Source organism: Camelus ferus, chromosome 33 (genome assembly GCF_009834535.1).
Source record: "Camelus ferus isolate YT-003-E chromosome 33, BCGSAC_Cfer_1.0, whole genome shotgun sequence".
NCBI classification, from domain to species: Eukaryota; Metazoa; Chordata; class Mammalia; order Artiodactyla; family Camelidae; genus Camelus; species Camelus ferus.
The window spans coordinates 19,369,470-19,391,550 of NC_045728.1; the positions used below are offsets into that span (position 1 = coordinate 19,369,470).

At 35.4% G+C, this 22,081-nt stretch overlaps 1 protein-coding gene across 6 annotated transcripts in view; it reads right to left on the reverse strand.

Annotated features, from left to right (window-relative positions):
- The window catches only part of ATM (ATM serine/threonine kinase), a 117,195-nt gene that overhangs the window by 40,256 nt on the left and 54,858 nt on the right, over nucleotides 1-22,081 (reverse strand). For 5 of the 6 annotated variants that reach the window (XR_004316929.1, XM_032472510.1, XM_032472511.1 and 2 more), the window contains 9 exons: nucleotides 19,112-19,253; nucleotides 17,867-18,043; nucleotides 15,054-15,231; nucleotides 13,236-13,323; nucleotides 11,183-11,338; nucleotides 3,153-3,240; nucleotides 1,066-1,154; nucleotides 866-968; nucleotides 146-294 (listed from right to left, as the gene is read on the reverse strand). Coding sequence is in view for 5 of the 6 variants with exons in the window: in XM_032472510.1 (XP_032328401.1) it covers nucleotides 146-294; nucleotides 866-968; nucleotides 1,066-1,154; nucleotides 3,153-3,240; nucleotides 11,183-11,338; nucleotides 13,236-13,323; nucleotides 15,054-15,231; nucleotides 17,867-18,043; nucleotides 19,112-19,253 (1,170 nt within the window). In the remaining variant the exon portion in view is untranslated. Of the gene's footprint in view, nucleotides 1-145; nucleotides 295-711; nucleotides 716-865; nucleotides 969-1,065; nucleotides 1,155-3,125; nucleotides 3,241-11,182; nucleotides 11,339-13,235; nucleotides 13,324-15,053; nucleotides 15,232-17,866; nucleotides 18,044-19,111; nucleotides 19,254-22,081 lie in introns of all 6 variants that reach the window. The other variant, XM_032472513.1, reaches the window with a different exon arrangement.

A 22,081-nucleotide genomic window follows, 5' to 3' on the forward strand; every position in this document is an offset into this window, starting at 1 on the left:
TTAAGATTTAGGCATATCCAGAATTTACAGCATCTACAAAACATAACTCAGCACAACTCCCACCACGTTAATAGAGCAAGATAAAAATCAGTTTATTGTTCATAACCAGCAAAAGGGCGATAAAAAAAATTTGAATTCCTCTTACTTGACAGAAACACAGTGGTCCCACTGCATGCCCCTCCATGCTGCTTGGTAATGCAGTTCCTGTAGCTCAGCACACCACTCTTTATTTTCATGATCTAATCGTTTTAAATAGACGGAAAGAATATGGCAGAGTCCCAAATTCTGCAAGGCCTGAGCAGGAGTTTAATTAAAAAAAAAAGTAAGTGGTTGAAAGTAACAGGTAAGTAGGGAAAGAAAAAAACAGCAATCAAACAGAAAAAGTAACTTTAAAAATTCTAGTAGTTGACAGTATCACTTAAAATCTCAAAGTGTTGTTTCTCTGTTCCTCTCAATACACAAAGATGGAGCTCAAAGGGCTCTCATATTTGATGAAAGAATGGCTAAACCAGTAACAGAGATGATAATTTCTGGGACAAACTCTAGTGAAAACTGTATGAGAAATCCTCTACATGAGACTTGCCACACGAAGGACTTAATTCACTACCTGGCACATCGTACACAGTCAAGAAATGTCTTCCGTTGTTAGCTACGAAGACTATGATCAGCAAATCTACATTATCTGTCAGGTCAGTGATCTGTCCAATTTACCTGTCTACCTCTGAACTTTTATCCCAGTATCTCAATAACAAATAATCTTCAGTCTTATCTCTAAAGTTATCTCGTTGTGTGAATATTCCACTGACATAATGAAAGAATCTGAGCACCACACTAGCAGAGCTTTATCAAAGCAGAAAAAAAGTACCTGAATTATTCCCGCCTGGCGAGTTGATGAGGGGATTGCCGTCTCAAGGTCATATGTTACCAGGGCTTTCCCCCACATCGCTTCATGTTCATATGTTCGTAGTCTGTAAGAAAAGATTTTTAAAACGCTTTTGAGTTCTACATGCAGGTAACTTCTTCGTAAAGAATTTCTATAACATTATCTAGGAAAAAGCAACTTACCTAGTAAGGGGTTGTAACATTTTCCCTCCACCACAGCCATAAAGACTATCTGGCTCTCCTATACTTCTGTAGATTTCTAAGAGCAGATCCTAAAAACACGGAAACAACAAAAATTGGAGGGGAGAAATACCAGTTTATCAATTTAGCAAATCTGAAATTACATCATCACCAAAATGTAACTCCCAACTCTAAACATTATGTTATAAAAGTAAAGTATGTTATAAAAATAAAAGTATAATAACATTGAAATATATATTAAAGATATAGATCAGTAACAAAACAAATTTATAACAGAATGACTGTGGACTACCTGACAAGAATTGCTAACAATTTATTGAATTACATAAGAAATAAATCCCAACCTACCAGGCTTTTAACACATGTAAAAATAATCATAAAACAAAAGCAAACAACCCTATCAGCAGCTAAAATATGGGAAAATAAAGCTCTGCAAAGTCTGACTCTTGAAAGTTGAATTTGGTAAAAATAAGAGCCATAGGTTTTCTTTCAAAGGAAATTCAAAATTGCATTATGTTATAATTGGTAAAATGTGATATGGATAAACAAGTGGTCTGATGACTCAAAGTTTTGTTATAAAATTTACTTGGGAAAGAACTAATTCTGTTTAAAACAATCTCAGTAAAATAAAAATGGAAATAGAAAACAAGAAAAAAGAAAGAGTTAAATTGCACTGCACAGAAAAACTGATTGAGCAATTTAATTGTCTTAATGGTGCTTGCTCTAGGAAATATTTTCTAAACACAAATTGACACCAGCACAACTCTATTATTCTAATCAAACTGTTCCTATTCATAAACACGAATCAAGCCCTCAGTGTTGGAACATTCAGTCCTGAAGCGTAGCACAGCTCCTGGTGCACAGGAGATTCTCCAAAAACTCAGTCACAGAGGATAAGCCTATAAGGAATCAAAAAAGGGAAGGAGAAAAACCAGGAGAATGGGATCAAAGAGGCAGACAGAACATATTTCAAACAAAGCATGCCTGATGGGGTTAAGTGTTGATGAAACATTAAGGAAGAAGCTGAACAGAGGTGACCACTAGACTCAGTAACGTTAAGTTCATGGGTGGCATTAGCAAGTGCTACTTCTGTGGAGGGTGGAGAAGGAGAGGAAATGGAGACAGCAAATACAGACAACTCTTGCACAGGGTTTGGCTGTGATGGGAAGGGAGGACCTTAAGGAGAACATAGGGAGCAGGGAAATGGTTTTGCATTCATTTGAAGGGGAATGTTTTTAATACGAAAAGTTTTACAATGTTTGGATCTGTTGAGAGGGAGCACAGCACAGTAAAAAATAAAAGTTTCTGAGAAAGAGTTGATGAAAAACAAAGTCCAGAAAGAAGGACAGAAGGAGAAACTGTTGCTCTGCTTTAACAAGAGGAAAGATTACAACAGAAGCAGATGCAGGGAGATGTTTGTGGTTGACAGTGGGAGGTGGTGGGACTTCCTCTCTGTGATCCCTAATTTGGCCACGAAGCAGGAGGCACACTGAAAGCAAAAGTAGGAAGGGAAGGGGAGGGGAGGGAAGGGAAGGGAAGGGAAGAGGTTTAAGCAAAGTGAAGAAGTTGAAACTGCCATTTTAGAGGAATAAGTTTTCCAAAGAAATTCAGTAAGAATACGTCAATTTAAGGATAGACTTTAAAAAATTTATAGAAAAAGCAATCTGCCCTGAGATGTGACATACAATAAACAAAGTAGAGAAATGAATATATAATTATAAATGTTAAGTCCTATAAAGAAAATGAACAGAGTACCGTGGCAGAAAATATGTGGTATAAATTCACCCTAAGAGATTGGTGGTTTTAATTTCATCTTGCAGATAAAGGAACTCAAGGTTGGAAAGGTTAAGTAATCTCTGCAAAGATTATACATCTAAGCGGCTTAGGAAGGATTAGAACTCAAGTCTGTTTACTCCAAGGCCTAAGCTTCAAGACCATGAATTTACATATATGACACAGCAAAAAGTAACTTCAGTTTTGAAAATCAAATCTATATTGTCTTTGTAACAAAATAATAATCTAAAGTATAAAACAAATTTTACCATCGATAATAGGGTCTAAATATTTACCTGTAAACTTATTCCAGTTTCTTCTTTACTTTTTTCACTCAAACAGGAAATAGTTGTACTTTGGCTTCCTTCTTCAAATGTAAGATTTCTGTGGGTCACAAGAGCAACCTCTTTTCATGGGAATATACTACTTTAAAAGCTTATTAACAGATACTGTAGACTTTGACAAAAAAAACTAACAAAGGTCACAAAATATAATGAACCATTTATACTTGAAAACAATATGATTTAGGCCTAGAATAGAAAAGGAATTTGTGAATTAATGCTTTGAATAAGAATTACGTCTTAATGACAGTCTCATTTATGGGAACGCTATATGCCAAAAAAGGCTTATTTATAGAGACAGGCCTGTTTAAAAATAGAGCAGATGCCCCCAAGTTCAATTCCTGTACGTTGTCAGTGGTTTTGCTTGATGTTTAAACTCATTAATAATCACCAGCACACAAATTAAGACCACACTTGAGACACCACCTAACACCTGATAAATTGGCAAAAATTAAGAAGTCTGGTAAATATTAAGTGTTGAGAAGGAAGTGGATCAGTAGGATCCAAGGTAATAAGATTAAGAAGTGACAGAATCAGAACTCAGACGTATCTACATCAAGGCCTTAGCTTTACACATGCCATCTACACATATGATACTCAGTCCTATAAGTAATTTCAATTCTAAAATAATGCTAGCTATTCAGTGCTTATGATAATAATCAATGTATAAAATAAATACTGTCATAAGGGACAGTGCCTCCATTATTTACCTATAAACTTATTTCAGTTTCTTTACTTTTTTTACTCAAACTAGAAATAGTGGTACTTTGACTCCCTTCTCGAAGTGTAAGGCTTCCTACTGACCCACTTCTTCACGAACTACATCTGTGAGCTGGCATAACCGCTTGAGAAAACAATTTGGCATGATCTTATAAGGTTGAAAATTTGCATACTCTGCAACCCAGTAATTCTGCACCTAGATATATATCATTAACAGGGGAATGGTAAAAGAATTGTGGCATACTGTCCCACTGATACACTATGTGGCAGCGACAATGAATTTCAGCAAAACACAAACAACATAGATAAATCTTACCCAAAAAAGTGAGTGAAAAAACAACTTACAGAAAAGTTCATATATGATTTCTTATAAAGCTCAAAAATAAGCAAACTAAACTATATTTATGGGTACCTACTCACATGATAACTGTATCATCCAAGTGAATGGTCAACACAAAACATAACTTTTACCTCTCAGAGAAGCAGAGGGATGGGACACAGGAGACCACTGACTGACAAAATGGCACTGACAACATTCTATTTTGGCTTATAACCTTTATATATAAATATTACATATATTTTCCTTATTGGTAAGTCACGCAGAAGAAAAGGCAGTTTTTAGAGGAGAAATTTTAAAAGTAGGAATGATAGTGTTACAAGCTATGATTTTCAATCTTAGGCTGTCACTCATCCAGGCAAAAAACAGAGCTGCCAGGCCTTCTGCCAGGTGTTGCCACAGGTGCCAGGAGCACTACCATGGCTGAGGGTGTGGACTAGCACCTGTTGTCTAAATCCTGCTTGAAGGAGTTTTGACTTCTTTTTAAAAAATTTATGGATGCTAATTTTGAAAGCTCATATATTCTCAGGAGCAAGTTTGCAAATAAAATAAACTTTATACGTATTCCTGAATACCTAGTACAAGGCATTTTGCTATTAAATAACCTGAACAAGAAACCTAAGACAGAAATCCATTTTTTGACCTGACACTGTTTGTTAACTGTAGATCTGTATTTTGCTTTTATACTTTTCCTGATTACTTTAGATTTACAGAAGTCTCAGTTCACCTAACTGAGTCACTGAAGAAAATTAGCATTCTCTATCTTCTCTATACATTTCACGTCTCTCTGCCCTCCCTTCCCGGCAGGAACCTGAAAAAAAAAAATCAAAACCAGACTTTCCGAGTTCCAGTCAAGATGGCGGAGTAGCAGGACCACGAGCTTGGCTCTCCTCACAACTACAACAAAACTACAACTGACTTCTAAACAACCACTGAAAATAAGACTAGGTGGAACTTAGCAAAAAAGATCTTCTTCAGCTGGATACATAGAGGGGATCTCAGCAGGATGGTAGGAGGGGCGAGCTCGTGATATAATTGGGCCCCATACCCCCCAGGTGGGCAACACATAAGCTGAAGATTTATTAAGTCACAGAGGCCCTCCCACAGGAGTGAGAGCTCTGAGCCCCACGTCAGGCTCCCCAGCCCAGATTCTGGCATTGGGAGGAGGGCGAGACCCCAGGACATCTGGTTTTGAAGCCCAGTGGGGCTTAGCTCCAGGAGCCCCATGGGACTGGGGGAAACAGAGACTTCATTCTCTTGGGAAGCATACACAGAATTTTGTTTGCACAGGGTCCAAGGGGACAGATAATGACTTCATAGGAACCTGGGCCAGACCTGCCTGCTGGTTTTGGAAGGACTCCTTGGGAGGCAGGGTATAGCTGTGGCTCAGCCTGGGGACATAAAAGCAAATGGGGGACATTTGGGAGTGTTCATCTACATGTGCTTTCCTGGAGGCTGACCTCTTGATTGGATCATTAGCACCAAGACCTAGCCCCACCCAACAGCCTGTAAGGAAGCCTCAGGCCAAACAACATACATGGTGGGAATACAGCCCCACTCATCAGCAGACTTCCTGAGCCACAAAGACCTCTAGACACAGCCCTACCTACCAGAGGTCCAGGACCAGGCTTCACCCAGCAGTGGGCAGGCACCGGCTCCTCCTGCCAGGAAACCTGCATAAGCCTCTAGTCCAGCCTCATTCACCAGGGGCAGATACTAGAAATAAGAAAAGAACAATCCCAAAGCCCATGGAAGGAATTCACAAGCACGTAGAAAGATAAGACGATATGAGGCGGCAAAGGAATACCTCCCAGGCTAAGGCACAAGATAAAACCCCAGAGGAAGAAATAAGTGATGAGGAGACAGGCAATCTATCTGAGAAAGAGATTAAAATAATGATGGTGAAGATATTCAGAGAACTCAAGAAGAGTATAGATGCACAGAGCAAAGTTCTTACAAAGAGTTGGAAAATATAAAGAATACTCAAACAGATTTGAAAAATAAAATCACTGAAATCAGTAACACATTAGAAGGAACCAAAAACAGATTAAATGAGGCAGAAGAATGGATCAATGAACTAAAAGACAGATTAGTGGAAATCACTGCTGCAGAACAGAAAAAAGAAAGAAAAGAAATGAGGATAGTTTAAGAGAACTCTGGGACAATATGAAGCACACTAATGTTCACATTATTGGGGTCGCAGAAAGAGAAGAGAGAGATAATGGACCTGACAAATTTTTTGGAGAGATAATAGCTGAAAACTGCCCCAACTTGGGAAAGGAAACACTTACCCGAGTCCAGGAAGCACAAAGAGTTCCACACAGGATCAAGCCAAAGAGGAACACACCAAGGCACATAGTAATCAAATTGAAAGAAATTAAGGATAAGGAGAAAATATTAAAATCAGCAAGAGAAAAACAACAAATAACATACAAGGGAACTCCCATAAGATTATCAGTTGATTTTTCAGCAGAAATTCTACAGGTCAGAAGGGAGTGGCACAGTATATTTTTAAGTGATGAAAGGGAAAAACTTACAACCAAGAATACTCTATCCAGCAAGGCTCTCATTCTGCTTTGATGGAGAAATCAAAAGCTTCACAGATAAACAAAAGCTAAAAGAATTCAGCACCACCAAACCAGCTTTACAACAAATATTAAAGGAATTTCTCTAGTAATCAAACCATAAGAAAAGAGAACAAAAAGAGGGGGAAAAAAAAAAGACCTACAAAAGACTTCTTCAGGGTCTTTTATGGTTCCATATAAATTTCGGAATTGTTTGTTCTACTTCTGTGAGGAATGTCACGAGTATTTTGACAGAGGTTGCTCTGGATCTGTAGATTGCTGTAGGTAGTACGGCCATTTTGATAGTGTTGATTCTTCCAATCCAAGAGCACAAGATATCTTTCCATTTATTTGTATCATCTTCAATTTCCTTCATCAATGTTTTACAGTTTTCTGAGTATAGGTAACCTCCTTGGTTAAGTTTATTTCTAGGTATTTTCTTGTTTTTGATGCAATGGAAATGCTTATGCCAGTTATAAAATTCTGGTTTTTGAAGTGGAAAAAAAAAAGTGAATGAAGGGCTGCAAATGGCAAATATTCTTCTTTTTTATGGGTGAGTGGTATTCCCTTACATATGCATGCTGCATCCTTCCTTATCCATTTATCTCTTGATGTGCACTTAGGATGATTCCATATCTTGGCAATTATAAATAATGTTGCTATTAAGAGTAGGATGTATGTATCTTTTTGAATTACTTCCTATCTTGTGATTGGCTTTATTCCTTTGATAACTATGTACATTTAAAAAGCTAATGCTCTAAATGTTCTTAGAAACAATGAACATGTGTAAAATTTTGTGCACATATATGTGCAATATATTGTGTATATGTATTTATATACAATATATTGTATATGTGCAGATTGTAACAATTCTACCTAATAAAACTGAAAAAGGAAAAAAAATTCAACATTCATTTATGATGAAAACTCTCCAGAAAGTTGGCACAGATGGAACGACCTCAATATAATAAAGGCCTAGGCAACAAACCCACACCTAAGATGAGAGCATTTCCTCTAAGATCAGGAACAAGACAAGGATACCTATTTTTGCCACTTTTATTCAACATAGTTTTGGAAGTCGTAGCCATAGCAATAAGAGAAGAAAAATAAGGGGAATCCAAATTGGCAAAGAAGAAGTAAAACTGTCACTGCTCACGGATGACATGATACTATACATAGAAAACCTTAAGGAAGTGACCAGAAAACTACTAGAACTCATCAATGAATTTGGTAAAGTTGCAGGATACAAAATTAATATACAAAAATCAGTTGCATTTCTACAAACTAACAACAAAATAGCAGGAAAAGAAATTAAGGAAATAGTACCATTGCACCAAAAAGAATAAAATACTTAGGAATAAACCTACCCAAGGAGACAAAGGACCTGTACTTTGAAAACTATAAGACACTGATGAAAGAATTTGAAGATGACATAAATAGATAAAAAGATACACTGTGTTCTTGGATTGGAGGAATCAATATTGTTAAAATTGTCATACTGCCCAAGGCAATACACAGATTCAATGCAATTCCTATCAAATTACCAGTGACATTTTTCAGAGGTGGAAAAAAAGTTAAAATTTGTGTGGAAACACAAAAGACCTCAACTAGCCAAAACAGTCTTGAAAAAGGAAAACAGAGCTGGAGGAATCATGCTCCCTCACTTCAGACTATGCTACAAAGCTACAGTAATCAAAATAGTGTGGTACAGGCACATAAACAGAATATAGATCAATGGAACAAAACAGAAAGTCCAGAAATAAACTCACACACTTATGGTCAATTAATCTATGACAAAAGAGGCAAGAATATACCACAGAGAAAAGACAGTCTCTTCAAGAAGCAGTGCTCATAAAACTGGACAGCTCCATGTAAAAAAATGAAATTAGAACTTTCTCTAACACCATATACAAAAATAAACTCAAAATGGACTAAAGATCTAAATGTAAGACCAGATACTATAAAACTCCTAGAGTAAAACAGGCACAATACTCTTGGACATCAATCACAGCAGTATTTTTTTCAAACCAGCTCCTAGAATAATGGAAATAAAGGCAAAAATAAACAAATGGGATCTAATTAAACTTAAAAGTTTTTACACAGCTAAGGATACCATCAACAAAATGAACACACAACCTAAAGAATGGTAGAAAATATTTGCAAATGATGGAACCAACAAGGGATTAATTTCCAAAATATACAAACAGCTCATATACCTTAATATCAAAACAAACAAACAATTCAGTCAAAAAATGGGCAGAAGATCTAAACAGACATTTCTCCAAAGAAGAAAAGAAAAGAAAAAAGACAATACACAGACAAAGGTAACATTTTTACCAAATATATATCTGATATGGGGCTTGTACCTAGAGTATACAAAGAATTCCCACAGTACAATAATATAAAGACAAATAACCCAATTTAAAATGGGTAAAGGATCTGAAAAAACATCTGTCCAAAGAAGATGTACAAATTACCAAAAATACTTGAAAAGATGCTCATTAACATTAGCTACCAGGGAAAAGCAAATCAAAACCACAATGAGATACCACTTCATATTCACTAGGATGGGTAGACTGAAAAAGTCAGATAACAAATATTGTGAGAATGTGGAGAAATTGGAGTCCTCATACATTACTAGTGGGAATGTAAAATTCTAGTTTTGAAAACAGTCCAGCAGTTCCTCAGCAGATAAATACAGACTTACCATGTGATATAGAAATTCCTCTCCTAAGGGGGGAGGGGGGTTATAGCTCAAGTCGTTGAGCACATGCTTAGCATGCATGAGGTCCTGGGTTCAATCCCCAGTACCTCCTCTAAAAATAAATAAATAAACCTAATTAATTACCTCCCCCACCCTAAATAAATAAATAAATTCCTCTCCTAGAAATACGGAAATAAAAGCATACAACCACCTAATAACTTGTACTTGAATGTTCATGGAGTATTATATGACCCCAAAGTGGACACAACTCAAATACTCATCAATCCATCAAGGAATAAAGTGCAGCATAAAAGAAAAACAAAACAAAACAAAAAATCAAAAAACAAACAAACAAAAAACCCAGACTTTCAATGCAAACAGCAAGCCCCAATTGTCAAGCACTTTTTCCCTGAAGTTAAGTAAAATAAAATCTAAGCACTCCTGCTTTTAAACAAGCAATTCTGCAGCCACATTCTATACAATCACCTACCCTCAAATTAAAAGTGCTTTTATAAGAGCTCAGCTATTCACTCCTGATTAGTAGGAAACTGTATTCTACAGAACCAAGATTAAAATCGCTACTACTAAGTCTGCAGGCCTCTTGTCAAATTCTAAGACTAAGAGTAGGCAAAAATCGACTTCTTACTCATTTCATACTTAAAGGGCAGCACACTTGTCTTCGTACAAAGTCTAAGTGATCATGAATCTATCAATTACATATTATATACATGATCTACATGTTGCAGATTTTTAATTGTTTTCAATTGAAAAGTAGAAATGAAAACAAACCAGAGAATTAAGAAATCAGTCCAAGTCTACTAAGTTAAATATATTTGAACTAGGATCTGAATTTTGACTCCTGGTTTCCCACAGTCCAAAAACCATACTGCTTCCAGCTTAATGATAATCCAAAGTAGAAATTATGAGTAGCAAGAATAAGAAATGGATCAACATAATATAGTTTCGCTATTTCAATTTTCTAAAATGGATAATTTTGTGGAAGGAAAGTGGGGCTAACTATAAAAATAAACACTAAGCTATTTCAAATGAATAGATTTGAGGAGGGCAATAAACTATTTTTTACTCTTCAACTTTCTTGGCTGTTTTTTGTTTTTCACTGGTATCTAGGATTATACTTGTCAGACTTGTATGAGAATTCTAACACAGAGGAAAAGCAAATTCAAGCAGTAGAAATAAAGGGGGATAACAAAGTAATGAAAGTGATTTAGTCACAGAAAGAAATCAGATACATTACTTCTAGTCAATAAGTAAAATGGATTTTGAATAAACTGAGGGAATAGTGATAAACTTAATTTAACTGAATTTAGGGAATCACTCAACCATTTGAAAAAATTTACTAATCACTAAGTTCCCAATGCTAGTTACTATGGGGAATACAGAGAAAATTAAGTATGATCTCTGTCCTCTGGGACCTGCTATCTGTATAATTTTTATAATTCTTAAATAATAAACATCTATTTCAGAGAAAAATTACTTTATTTCTTTTAAAAAAATTATTATCATTGCTCTTTAAAAGATGGAAAATATCTAAAATATCTTTTAAAAGGGAGAGTGGGAGTAAAACAAATATTTAACATACACACTTAATGAAACCATGTCAACAACAATTTTACAAACTAAAACTTGCAAATGCCATTACCTTCTCTCTTGATCATCCATGTTCTTTTTATCTGCATAGATTTCTGCATAAAGCAATGCTGTAAAGTGAGCAGCACAAGACTGAGCTACCTTGGCAACCTCTAGGTAATTCAACTCCAGCCAGAAAGCATCTTCAAAAACTGTTCCTGAGGAAGGTCTAAAGAAATATGTTAAATGAAGTCATGCCCATGTCTTTAACTTCAATATCAAAAGTATGCTGATACAGAATATAATGGTAGTAAGCACTAGTTTAAAAAAATTACATTCAAATAGCCAAAAGCCATGTATCCCCAATATATAGCTATAAACAACTAAGGTAACTAAGACCTCTGTCACTTTCTGGATCGCTCTTTGACCCAGCCAGCTCTGTCTCACACTTTGAGAGCCTCTGTGACATAAACCAGAAAACATGTGATAATGACCCACATCTCTTTGCTTACAATTTCAGAGAAGAACTCAAGCAAAAACCAGAAAGAAGTGGGTGACAAGGAGAGGTACAGACTACAGCTGGTACTTCGGGGGCTAGCAGCCTACTGAATGCTGATTTTCACAATGTTGAACTTCTCATGTGTGTGCTCACCAGACGTGACATTATCCTTTTACGATATAGCTTGGTAAGAATAAATATCATCAAATAAGATACAGTTTAAAAAAATCTCTTAGAAAAAGATCCCCTTAGAAAATCTAGTGAAAGCTATGGACCATCATCCCATACAAATTTGGGGTTCAATACCTACCCTCCACCGAGGGATCCACAGACAATGGCTAACAGGCTACACAGAGTAACTAATAACACATAACAAATCTTTTCAAGTGGACAATTTAATGAAAATACTGTTTCTTCTAAGACACAGTTATGTATCTTTCCTATTGCTGTTAATTTTCTCCTTGGTTAACTGCCTAGGTTGAGTTATTTAACAAAAATCTTCCACCGTGATAACAGTGGAAAATAGTATCACAGATACTATCTTTTTCAAAATTAACATTATAGAGATGTGACAAGCTGTGGTAAAGAGCACTGCAGCTAGGCTCACACCCAGCTGGGTCACCTACGACGAGCTGTAGGAATTTTGCCAACTTAAGTTCTTAAGAGTCGATGGAATGGTATGAGGTGGATTACAGAGGAGTTAATTTTTAATATGTAAGTGCATTTAGGTTAAACAATTTTTCATTTTTCTCCCACCATTCCCTCCCATTCTTTATCAACCCACTGCCATGACCACCATACAAACTCATGAGAAATCAATGGCTACTGACTCTAGTTAAAGGTTTACTACATCATTTCTTCAAAGCTCTGGTCAACCCTGGAGCAGTACAGATCAGACCACTCTTGCTAGGAATTCCTAAACTCACTGTTAAAAATCTCGAGAGAAATAATAGGAACAAAAATACTATATTATAAAGCAATTTATCAGAATCAAGAAAATAAAGTATTTTTATTACCATACAGAACCACAGATACTGAGGACCATGGTACACAGTAAAGAAACTTGTTTTATAATAAAGATACACAAAGGAGCTTTTTTACACAATTCTGGCTACTTCTGAGACAGAAGTAAAGCAAAAAGTTAAAAGAGGAATAATACAACTAAAAGTAACCTAGAAAATCACTTATTCCTTTACAATTATTTTGTAGATGAAATAAACTAAAACCCCAAAAGACTGAATGATTTAGCAAAGATAACACTGTTACTAGTACAGTTGGGACTAGAATTCAGAATTCCTACAATATTCTTGTAATAACCTATAATGGAAGACAAGCTTTAAAAATACATGTATGTAACTGAATCACTTTGCTGTACACCTGAAACACAATATTATAAGTCAACTATACTTTAATTAAAAAAAAAAAAAGAATTCAGAGGTCTTGACATTGATTTCACCAAAGTGCCGCCCTGAATGGATTACACACAAGGAGCTACAAGCATCACACACGTTACATCACATTACGCACCCAGCAGTAGCGTTCCCTCCAATGATCATGCTAAAATTCAGCCCATAGTAACAAGTTAGACTTCTCAACCCCCAAACTCTAAAACCAATATTCATATTACCTCTTTTGTCTCCTCAAGTAGTCCACAACAGCAAGCATTGTTCTCTGTGATTTTTTGTCCAAACAGCATCGGAAAAAGTGCTCGGACTCTGATAAACAAAGACATTTCCTCTCAGCCCCAGGCAGACTTGTTTAAGCACTTTCCTCCTTTTGTCTGTGTGTCTGTCTTCTACACTATAAGGTTCTGGCAGAAAACTGGTTCTTAATAACTATGAATCGATAAATGGATGTTAATGACATTTCTTTTTCTTTTAAAAGGAACTATTGTGCTTTATAAAACTGAGAATTTAATTGTAACTTATATTTTATTTCTGAAGAGGACTAATTCATTGATTCAGTAACTATTCATCTAGGATCTTAAATGTACTAGGTGCTCAGTAAACAACCATGAATAAGAAATCTGTATTTACTTTCCTTTTCAATGATAGAATTTAATGTGTGAAGTTTAAATTTTCATTTAAGGCAATAAAAATATTGGCACTCTACACAGACATAAAATAAAACTGGCTGATTTTATTTCTGAAAGGTTGCAGTATAAATATGTATGTACAAACGATAAACATTAAAAAAAAAAGTCTTAGCCGTGTTGATGATAACAGATTGTCAGGTTATCATAAGCAGCAATTATATCAAACTTGGCATGTAATAAAATTATTTTTATTATCACTTCAAGTTACATCACATTAAAGTTTAAATGCTTACTGGTAACTGTGAATCACTTATACCTGCATTTCCCAAATTAAGAGTAGGAAATATAGACTTGACAGTTTGCAAAGTCTCTATAAAAATTTTTATTTTAGGATTTTCATTTCAATGGCCTAAAGAAAACTCATATCAGCATCGTCTGGGTCATTTACACAACCAACTTATGGTCTAGTGGGACCACAGAATGGGCATCCATGCCCATGCTTAATAATTACATTATTTCAAATAGCAGACTTATTAACTGCTGTTGGCCCATAAAAAGGAACACACATAAAACAGAGCAAAGTGAGGTTTAAATGACATCCCAGTAATGTCAAATAAAGGTTGTCATAGTGAAAGTGAAAGAAACAACTGGGAGAATTGAGTAATCACAACGTATGCCAAAGGGACTGGAACCAGTCACGGTAGGAAAGAACAATTTAGTTGCACCAAAATGTCACATTAAGTCAATACTTTCCATATAGTTGTACTGGTCTTGAAGTGCAATATCTGAATCTGTACCTAGTTTTACTTTTGCACGTAAAATACATTAATAATAAACTTAAACATATATACCAAATGTTAACTGTCGTTACCCTAGATCACAGGATTATGGGCAATAAAATCATAAATTTTAAGGTTTATCCTAATTTTTCTATATTTTCCACAATAAATATGATTTTATAATACACAAGGTTGCTTTTAAAAAATGAGTGGACCAGAGCTTTAATATAAAATTCCATCATATCTCCAACACAGTACCTACAATGTGTCATTGTATTTATTTGTCTGCTGTTTCCATTGCTAGAATGTAGGGTATATCTTGTTCACATCCTACTGCCAGCTCCGTGCACACTGCTTGACACACACTGAATGCTCAACTGGTTGCTCCATTCATTTTTTACAATATTTACAGAGGTGTACTATGCACCAAGTACTGTCCTAGGTGTTTGACATATATTATCTCATTGAAAACTGGCTACAACTCTTATCTCCATTCTACAGATGACAGAACAGATGTTTAGAAGTTATAGAATTATTAAACTTACAACGTGCCTTGATGGGATTCAAACAATCTATCTTTCCCTAGAACTGAGATATTAACAGTACAAATTTGAGAAATTTAACAGAATACCTGAATCCAAATTTGCAGGGGTTGTGGACCGGCTTGTTTGTGAGGACTGTCTGAAGCAGTAAGTGAAAAATCCCTGAATATGTGTAGAAAGCAGATTTCTCCATGATTCATTTGTATCTTGCAGTAAAATATCATGAATCAAGTATGGAAGCACAGTCTGACAAAAGTCAGTTTTCACCTAGAATATACAAACATATCCAGTCAATAGTTTTGAGTAAAAATATTATACTTTCCTTAAAATTTTCAATTCCTGTTACTGACATATTAAACTTAAAAAAAAATGACAGGTGATCTGTCATGAACTCTATGTACTACTAAAAAATATACAAAAAATGGGTACCAGTTAGTGTTTAAAAAAAAAAACTAACTTAGAATATCTATATCAAACATATATGTTACACAGCAATCGTTCATTTTCAGCCAAGGTAATCTGCATATAATGAAATAGGATATCGCTTACAAATGAAATTATTCTGTCACTACACTATTGTACAAAAAAATTTCACGGTTGAAAAGTGTTACTAATAACAGAAGAAGTTTTCCAACTTGATAAAGGCGATAAAGCAGAAAATGGGGATCAAATTTAAGAGAAAAGCTGAAAATTTAATTTTTGCACATTTTCTACACTCAGTGATGAGCACAGCAGTCATGTTGAAATGTTTGTTTTTAATAAACTCCAATTTCTGGGTATAAAATTTGGGTACTTATCTATGGTATACTCCAAGTGTAGAAAATTGCTTTAATATATGTGGTACAATAAAATAATATTCAACTTTAAATAAGACATCATCTTCATGCATTCATTACATACCACACACATAAAACAGATTATAAATTACCAATTGTACATTTTTTCCTTTTAAACTAAAGACAAATCACAGAGCCAGTTTTGAGAATATGAAAATGAATATATGTATATTCATGCATGACTGAAGCATTGTGCGCTATACTAGAAATTGACAACATTGTAAACTGACTATACATCAGTAAAAAAATAAAAATAAAAATAAAAAAAAAAGCCAGTTTTGGAAATACAGAATTTAGGGACCTAAGAATTAGTGTATGTGTGTATATATATATATATATATATATATACGTGTATATATATATATATATATATATACGTATATATATATATATATATATATATATATGCATATATATTTGGAACATTTCATCCTCTGACCTAAAGTCAGAACTTTATACAAATCTTCAGTTTGTTTACTAATGAGAAATGATTATGTGCCAGGTTATCACTCCGCTGACCTGCTACAAATGCAGTGCAGTACTGCAGAGTGTGATGATTTATTCACTGTCAACAGTTTTTCAGTAGAAACAAGGGCTGCTTTTTAAACTGCTTTCAATAAGGGCACGTTACCAAAATATACACTTCTGTATTCGTTATTTTTAATTGGTAGGTGTTAGACCTAGTCAAGTATTTTTTCATATTTCTGTTAAAACTTGCTTGACAGTGTCATCAGTGACCAGCTGGTGCTTGTAATGGTGTTTAGAACTGCTTAACTGTGTAATAATTTACAGTGCTTTACTCATGTTTTCGCTGACCAGGATTGGGCTGGAGAGGAGGGGGAACTTAGGTGATCTGCACATCCTCCTCATTTTGCTCCCAACACCTCAGAGACAGTGGTTGGGTGTTTGTGCATCTTGCTGTTCATAACTCACCATGACCGGCATATCTGCAGTTATGTTTAGCCCCTTATGGTTTCTTTGTGTTCTGTTGTCCCTGTCTGTGCAAACACTGCAGCAATATGTCTCAGGCCTCAGCCAGCCAAAAATGCCAGAAGCATATATCAGCCTGACTTTAAACTGCACAAGTTTTTCTCTAGGGCACTTTTCCACAGACCCTTTTCCTAAGCAGCTTTGTTCTAGGCACAGGAGTATTAGAAGCTGGAGATGAACATCGTACCCAGGAGAAGAAAGGGGACTGCGGCATCTACAAAAACAAGGACAACTCTGCAACAAGTTGTTACCCTGCATGTGATTTCTGTGGAAACCAGTGCCGCCCCCTGAACTCCTACTACAAAACTGCAGGCTTGCAGTCTTGAAGGTACTAGACCGCTGTGAGCTCCCCTGCCTGACAAAGAAATAAAGCTGCCTTTTCTGCTTCACCCAAAACTCTGTCCTCGAGTGTCAATTTGGTAAGCGGGGTACAGAGGCAGAGTTTCAGCAAAAACACTATTATAAATCAGGTTAGATGTTAAAGTCTTAGAGCGCCATCACACTGTGCTGCTTTGGATGATATAAAAGCATATAAACTTTCAGTCTGACTTGGTAGGTACCATTACTTTCTATTGAAATAAATGGTGTACTGTACCTTCAAAAATAAAAAAGCAATCCTAACTGCAACTCCATCTCTTTTCTAACTCAAGAGAGCATATCAGGGAAAGTAAACAACAATGACCTTATTAGAAGAAGTAAAAAATTAAAAAAAGTTAGAGCAGGCCTTTGGTTAACGTGATTTACAATCATCAGTATTTTAACTATCATTGGTAACAAATTATTCAAGGCACCCCCTTAGAACTCATCCACCATGTGGCTACCCCACAGCTGAAACCTACTGCATAAAGTTGAGGCTAAATAAAGATGCGCTGCTGGGTGGATTCACAACAGCTGAGCACAGGTGATGCTGCATGAAGAGGACGTGCAGCACGCAGCACTCTTATTCGATACACAGGCCATGAACTTGGACACAAAAGACAAATGCAATGGGACAAGCCAAGAAAACTGTTAAGAGAAAGCTCAGTGAAAAACACAAAGGTAGAAAGCGATTAAGTCAGACTAATTAATCTTCTTACTTCACACATTGGCTTTAATAACTGCAGAACTTCACTTTTTGTGCCTCCACTATCCAAAAAAGCACAAGTCAGTGTCTTTATCCAAATGTCATGATTTTCACTTTGAGGAATCCACAGGTTTGTATCATCCAAGCCTTCTAAAGGGCTTTCTTTCTCAAGTCTGGGTACTTCTAAAAACTAGAAAAAAGTGATCAGAAAATGTAAATAAGGTAGGCAGAAATACATTTTACCTTTTCTTGCAAAACAAATATCTAGGCACAAATAAATCTGTTTCTAAATAAAACTAAATACGGTTAAAATTAAATCTGGAGGCAGCCGTTACCCTTTAAAATAAAAATACATTTATGTTTACATGAGAGGCAGAGTTGTAAAAAATTACCGACCTAACACAGCAAGAAACTTGAGTTCTACTCAGCTCACTAGTGGTGTGTTAAACAAATCACAAATTCTCTGCCTTATCTGTCTCATGTATAAAACCAGTCCAAATCTACTACGCAGCATTGGTTTCAAGATGAAATGAAATTTTAGAATGTTAAAACCACAGTGATTTACAGGTTATTAGTTTTATTAGTAGTTTAGTATTATTAATATTAGTTTAATATTAATGATAATTAGACTAAGACCAAAATGATATTTATGATACATTAAAAGTACTATTTCAATAATGGGTATAAGCCCCAAAATTAAACTGGTGAAAACTTAACTGCTTATTTCTCAGTTGCTTTATGGAAAGAAAATATTAAAGAAAAATGCTTAGATGAAAGGAGAAGCAAGAGTTCTTAAACCTTTCATAGAGTACTCTCAGTGGGACCTTGTTATGATATCAACATGCAAAAGGGAGAAATCTACATGTCATCTTCAGTTTCACTAGGGGTTTGTGGTACTTTAACTTGCTATGGAAATAAATGCTTGCTTGTTGATCACAGTACCTATAAACCACACCCAGGATCTGTAGCTTTCATGGGATCAAAGTAAGAGTTTTCTACTCCTAAGAAAAATAGCTTGTCATGAAGAACTCCTACTATCCCCCAAATCAATGACCACTTCTTTAGGCCACCCATCTCGGCGTTTTCACACCGCCATAACTAAAAGTACAAATACCTTGGACTCAAGAAGTACAGCTGGAATTATTCCCAAGAAAGGTTAAATGTTAGTATATTAAACAATTTGATATTCACATCCCAGAGCAAATAGAACTGTTCTAGATATAGTGAGCACCCAATAAACATTCATTATTTGCGAGACCTTTTTTCTTGATGTTCGAAAAGGCTGTAGATAGGTCAGCATGGGATCAGTTGTCGTCTTATAAATCTCCCAGAAACTATGTCCAGTTTTTGTGGCTAAAATGCTTTTCAAACAGGTAACAGCTGCTGATCGCACTTTGACACTGAAAAACACATATAATTCAAATGCCACAAAATATATCAACTATTAATCTTGATGAATATTAGGCAAGTATCAATGAAAAAATTAAAATCTGAAAATTTAAATTTATATTAGGAACTGTTTACATTTATTAAGAAATTTTACATCTATAAAATCCTGTAACATCAAAGCAAAAATTATCAAAGGATTTTTAATATTCCTTTCGTAAACGAGTTACTAATCACTGCAACAGCAATTGCCTTCATTCAATACAGTAAAGTTTATATTATGACTACTATAAAAGGACTCTTAAAAAGAAATACTTGGAAAATACATTGACCAGTAAAAATGAGTAATGAGAATGACAGAATACTAATTCACCCCAGTAAAAGTACTTCGGTAACATTTTCTCTAAGAGACACAAATAATTTGAGGTAAGACATAATGGAATTTCCCTACAAATGATAAAATTATTGTCTAGAATAATTTTAAATGAACGTTTAAGTGTGTACTTATTTTGACTGGAAGCTAGTTGAGAATCATTATGTAAGGCATCTAAAACCTCGAATACAACACTGAAAGTCCTTCTCTTTTGTAAACCTGGATTCATCCTTCATTCCTCTTTCTATCCCTCACTCCTCCACATCCAGTTCATCAGCAGGTCCTGCTACCTCTGTGTCAGAAACATGCCCTGGTTCCATGCATGTTCTGTCTCATCTCCATCACTGCCACCTTTAACTGAGTCACCATCATTCCTCCTCTGGATTACTGCAGTAGTTTCATAATCGGGCTTCCTGTTTCCATTTCTGCCCTATGACAATCAATTTGCCATATAAAAGTTAGAGTAAAAATGTAAACTGCATCATGACATTACTTTGCTTAAAACTCCATGGCTTCCTTATGTATTTCAAATCAAATCCAAATTTCTTAATCAGAATTAGTCCTAACCTCCTAACTTTAATTCATACCATCTTCCAAATTTCTTAATCAGAATTAGTCCTAACCTCCTAATTTCATTTCATACCATCTTCTTCCACACCAGGCTCTTTCTGATCCTCAAACACACAAAGCTTATTTCCAATCTACCTATTCTCTGTCTGAATGTTTTAGCCCTAATCATCTTACAGCTGACTCCTGATCACTCAGATGAGCTAGATGACACTTCCTCAGAGAAGCCTTCCATGATTCTGGGAATTCCTTAGTCAACATCCCCTTCATATACCTGAGGCCCCTTAAACATGTAATGAAGGTTCTTCCTCTTATAAAAAAGACAGGAAAAACAAGCTGTACCTATTCCCTGTGGTTCTCAAGTTCGAGTCAGACTAATATTTTTGTGCATTTTTTCCAGAAAAAAATCAATTGCCAATTACTGTGTAACAAATGAAACACTTAATGCTTGCAAATTTTCTGTGAAAAATCTCTTGAAAAACTGTGCCAGATCTACTTTGAAACACATTTTTAAAAAGAGATGGATTAATACATGGATAGGAGGATGGCTAAACGTGATAAAGCAAGGATAATAGTAAATAATGGTAGAGTCTAGGAAGAATCGAGGTGGTTAGTACATGGGTGTTTACTGTAAAATTCTTTCAACTTTAAGTTTGAAATCAACTACAGAAAAACAAGAGAGAAAAAAATGAAAGCATGAGATTAAACAACATGCTATTAAAAAATCAATGGGTCAATGATGAAATCAAAGTTGAAATTAAAAAATATCTTGAGACAAATGAAAATGAAAACACAACCACACAAAATTTATGGGACGCAGCAAAGGCAGTTCTAAGAGGGAAGTTTATAGTGATACAGGCCTTCCTCAAAAAAGAAGAACAATCTCAAATAAACAATCCTACCCACCAGCTAAAAGAATTAGAAAAGGAAGAGCAAAAAACCACAAAAGTCAGCAGAAGGAAGGAAATAATAAAGATCATGGAGGAAATAAATGAAATAGAGATTAAAAAATTGAAAAAAATCAATCAAAACAAAAGCTGGTTTTTTGAAAGAGTAAATAAAATCGACAAACCTCTGGCCAAACTCACAAAGAAGAAAAAAGAGAGGGCACAAATAAGCAAAATAAGAAAGGAAAATGGAGAAATTACAACAAATAACATAGAAATAAGTTTGAAAATTTTTATAATAAAATGTTGGAAAAGAAACCACTTCAGCATTTTTACTGTAACAACAACAACCAAAGAGAGAAAGATACATGTTCCTTAAATTAACAATGACAAAGACAGCAGGCGGACATCACTTATTTCCCAAGAGAAGGGGTTGGGGCTGTCATGGGGAAACAGATGCAAAACATCTATTTACCTTGGAAAGACTGTGGGCAAAAATCCTTTGAAATCAGCCCCCTAGTGGTGGCGATGAGGTGCTCAAATATATCAAAAATATAGCTGAACCTTGAACAAGAGTTGAACTATACAGACCCACTTACACACAGATTTTTCTTCAACAGTAAATACTACAATATTACACAATCTGCAGTTGGTTCAGTCCTTGAATGCAGAACCACAGACAGGGAGGGCCAACAATGGTTATACACGGACTTTCCACTGAGCAGAGGGTCAGTGTTCCAAGCCCCTCATCACTCAAGGGTCTATAAATAACAGATAAATAGGTAACTGCAAATAAATAGATAAAGAAGGAGGGGAAGAGAAAGCAAAAGTAATCTCAAAATGAGCAAGCTGAAATTCTGACACTACCTATTGCCATTTTGCTTTGCAAGGAGCATTAATAGGCAAAAGAAAGCCCTATCTGATTAGCTTAAGACTTTCAGAATTATAAAATTTCTGCTCTATGACTCATTTTAAAAGGATCAAGGCTGAGAAGACAATGGTATCTTTGATTCTG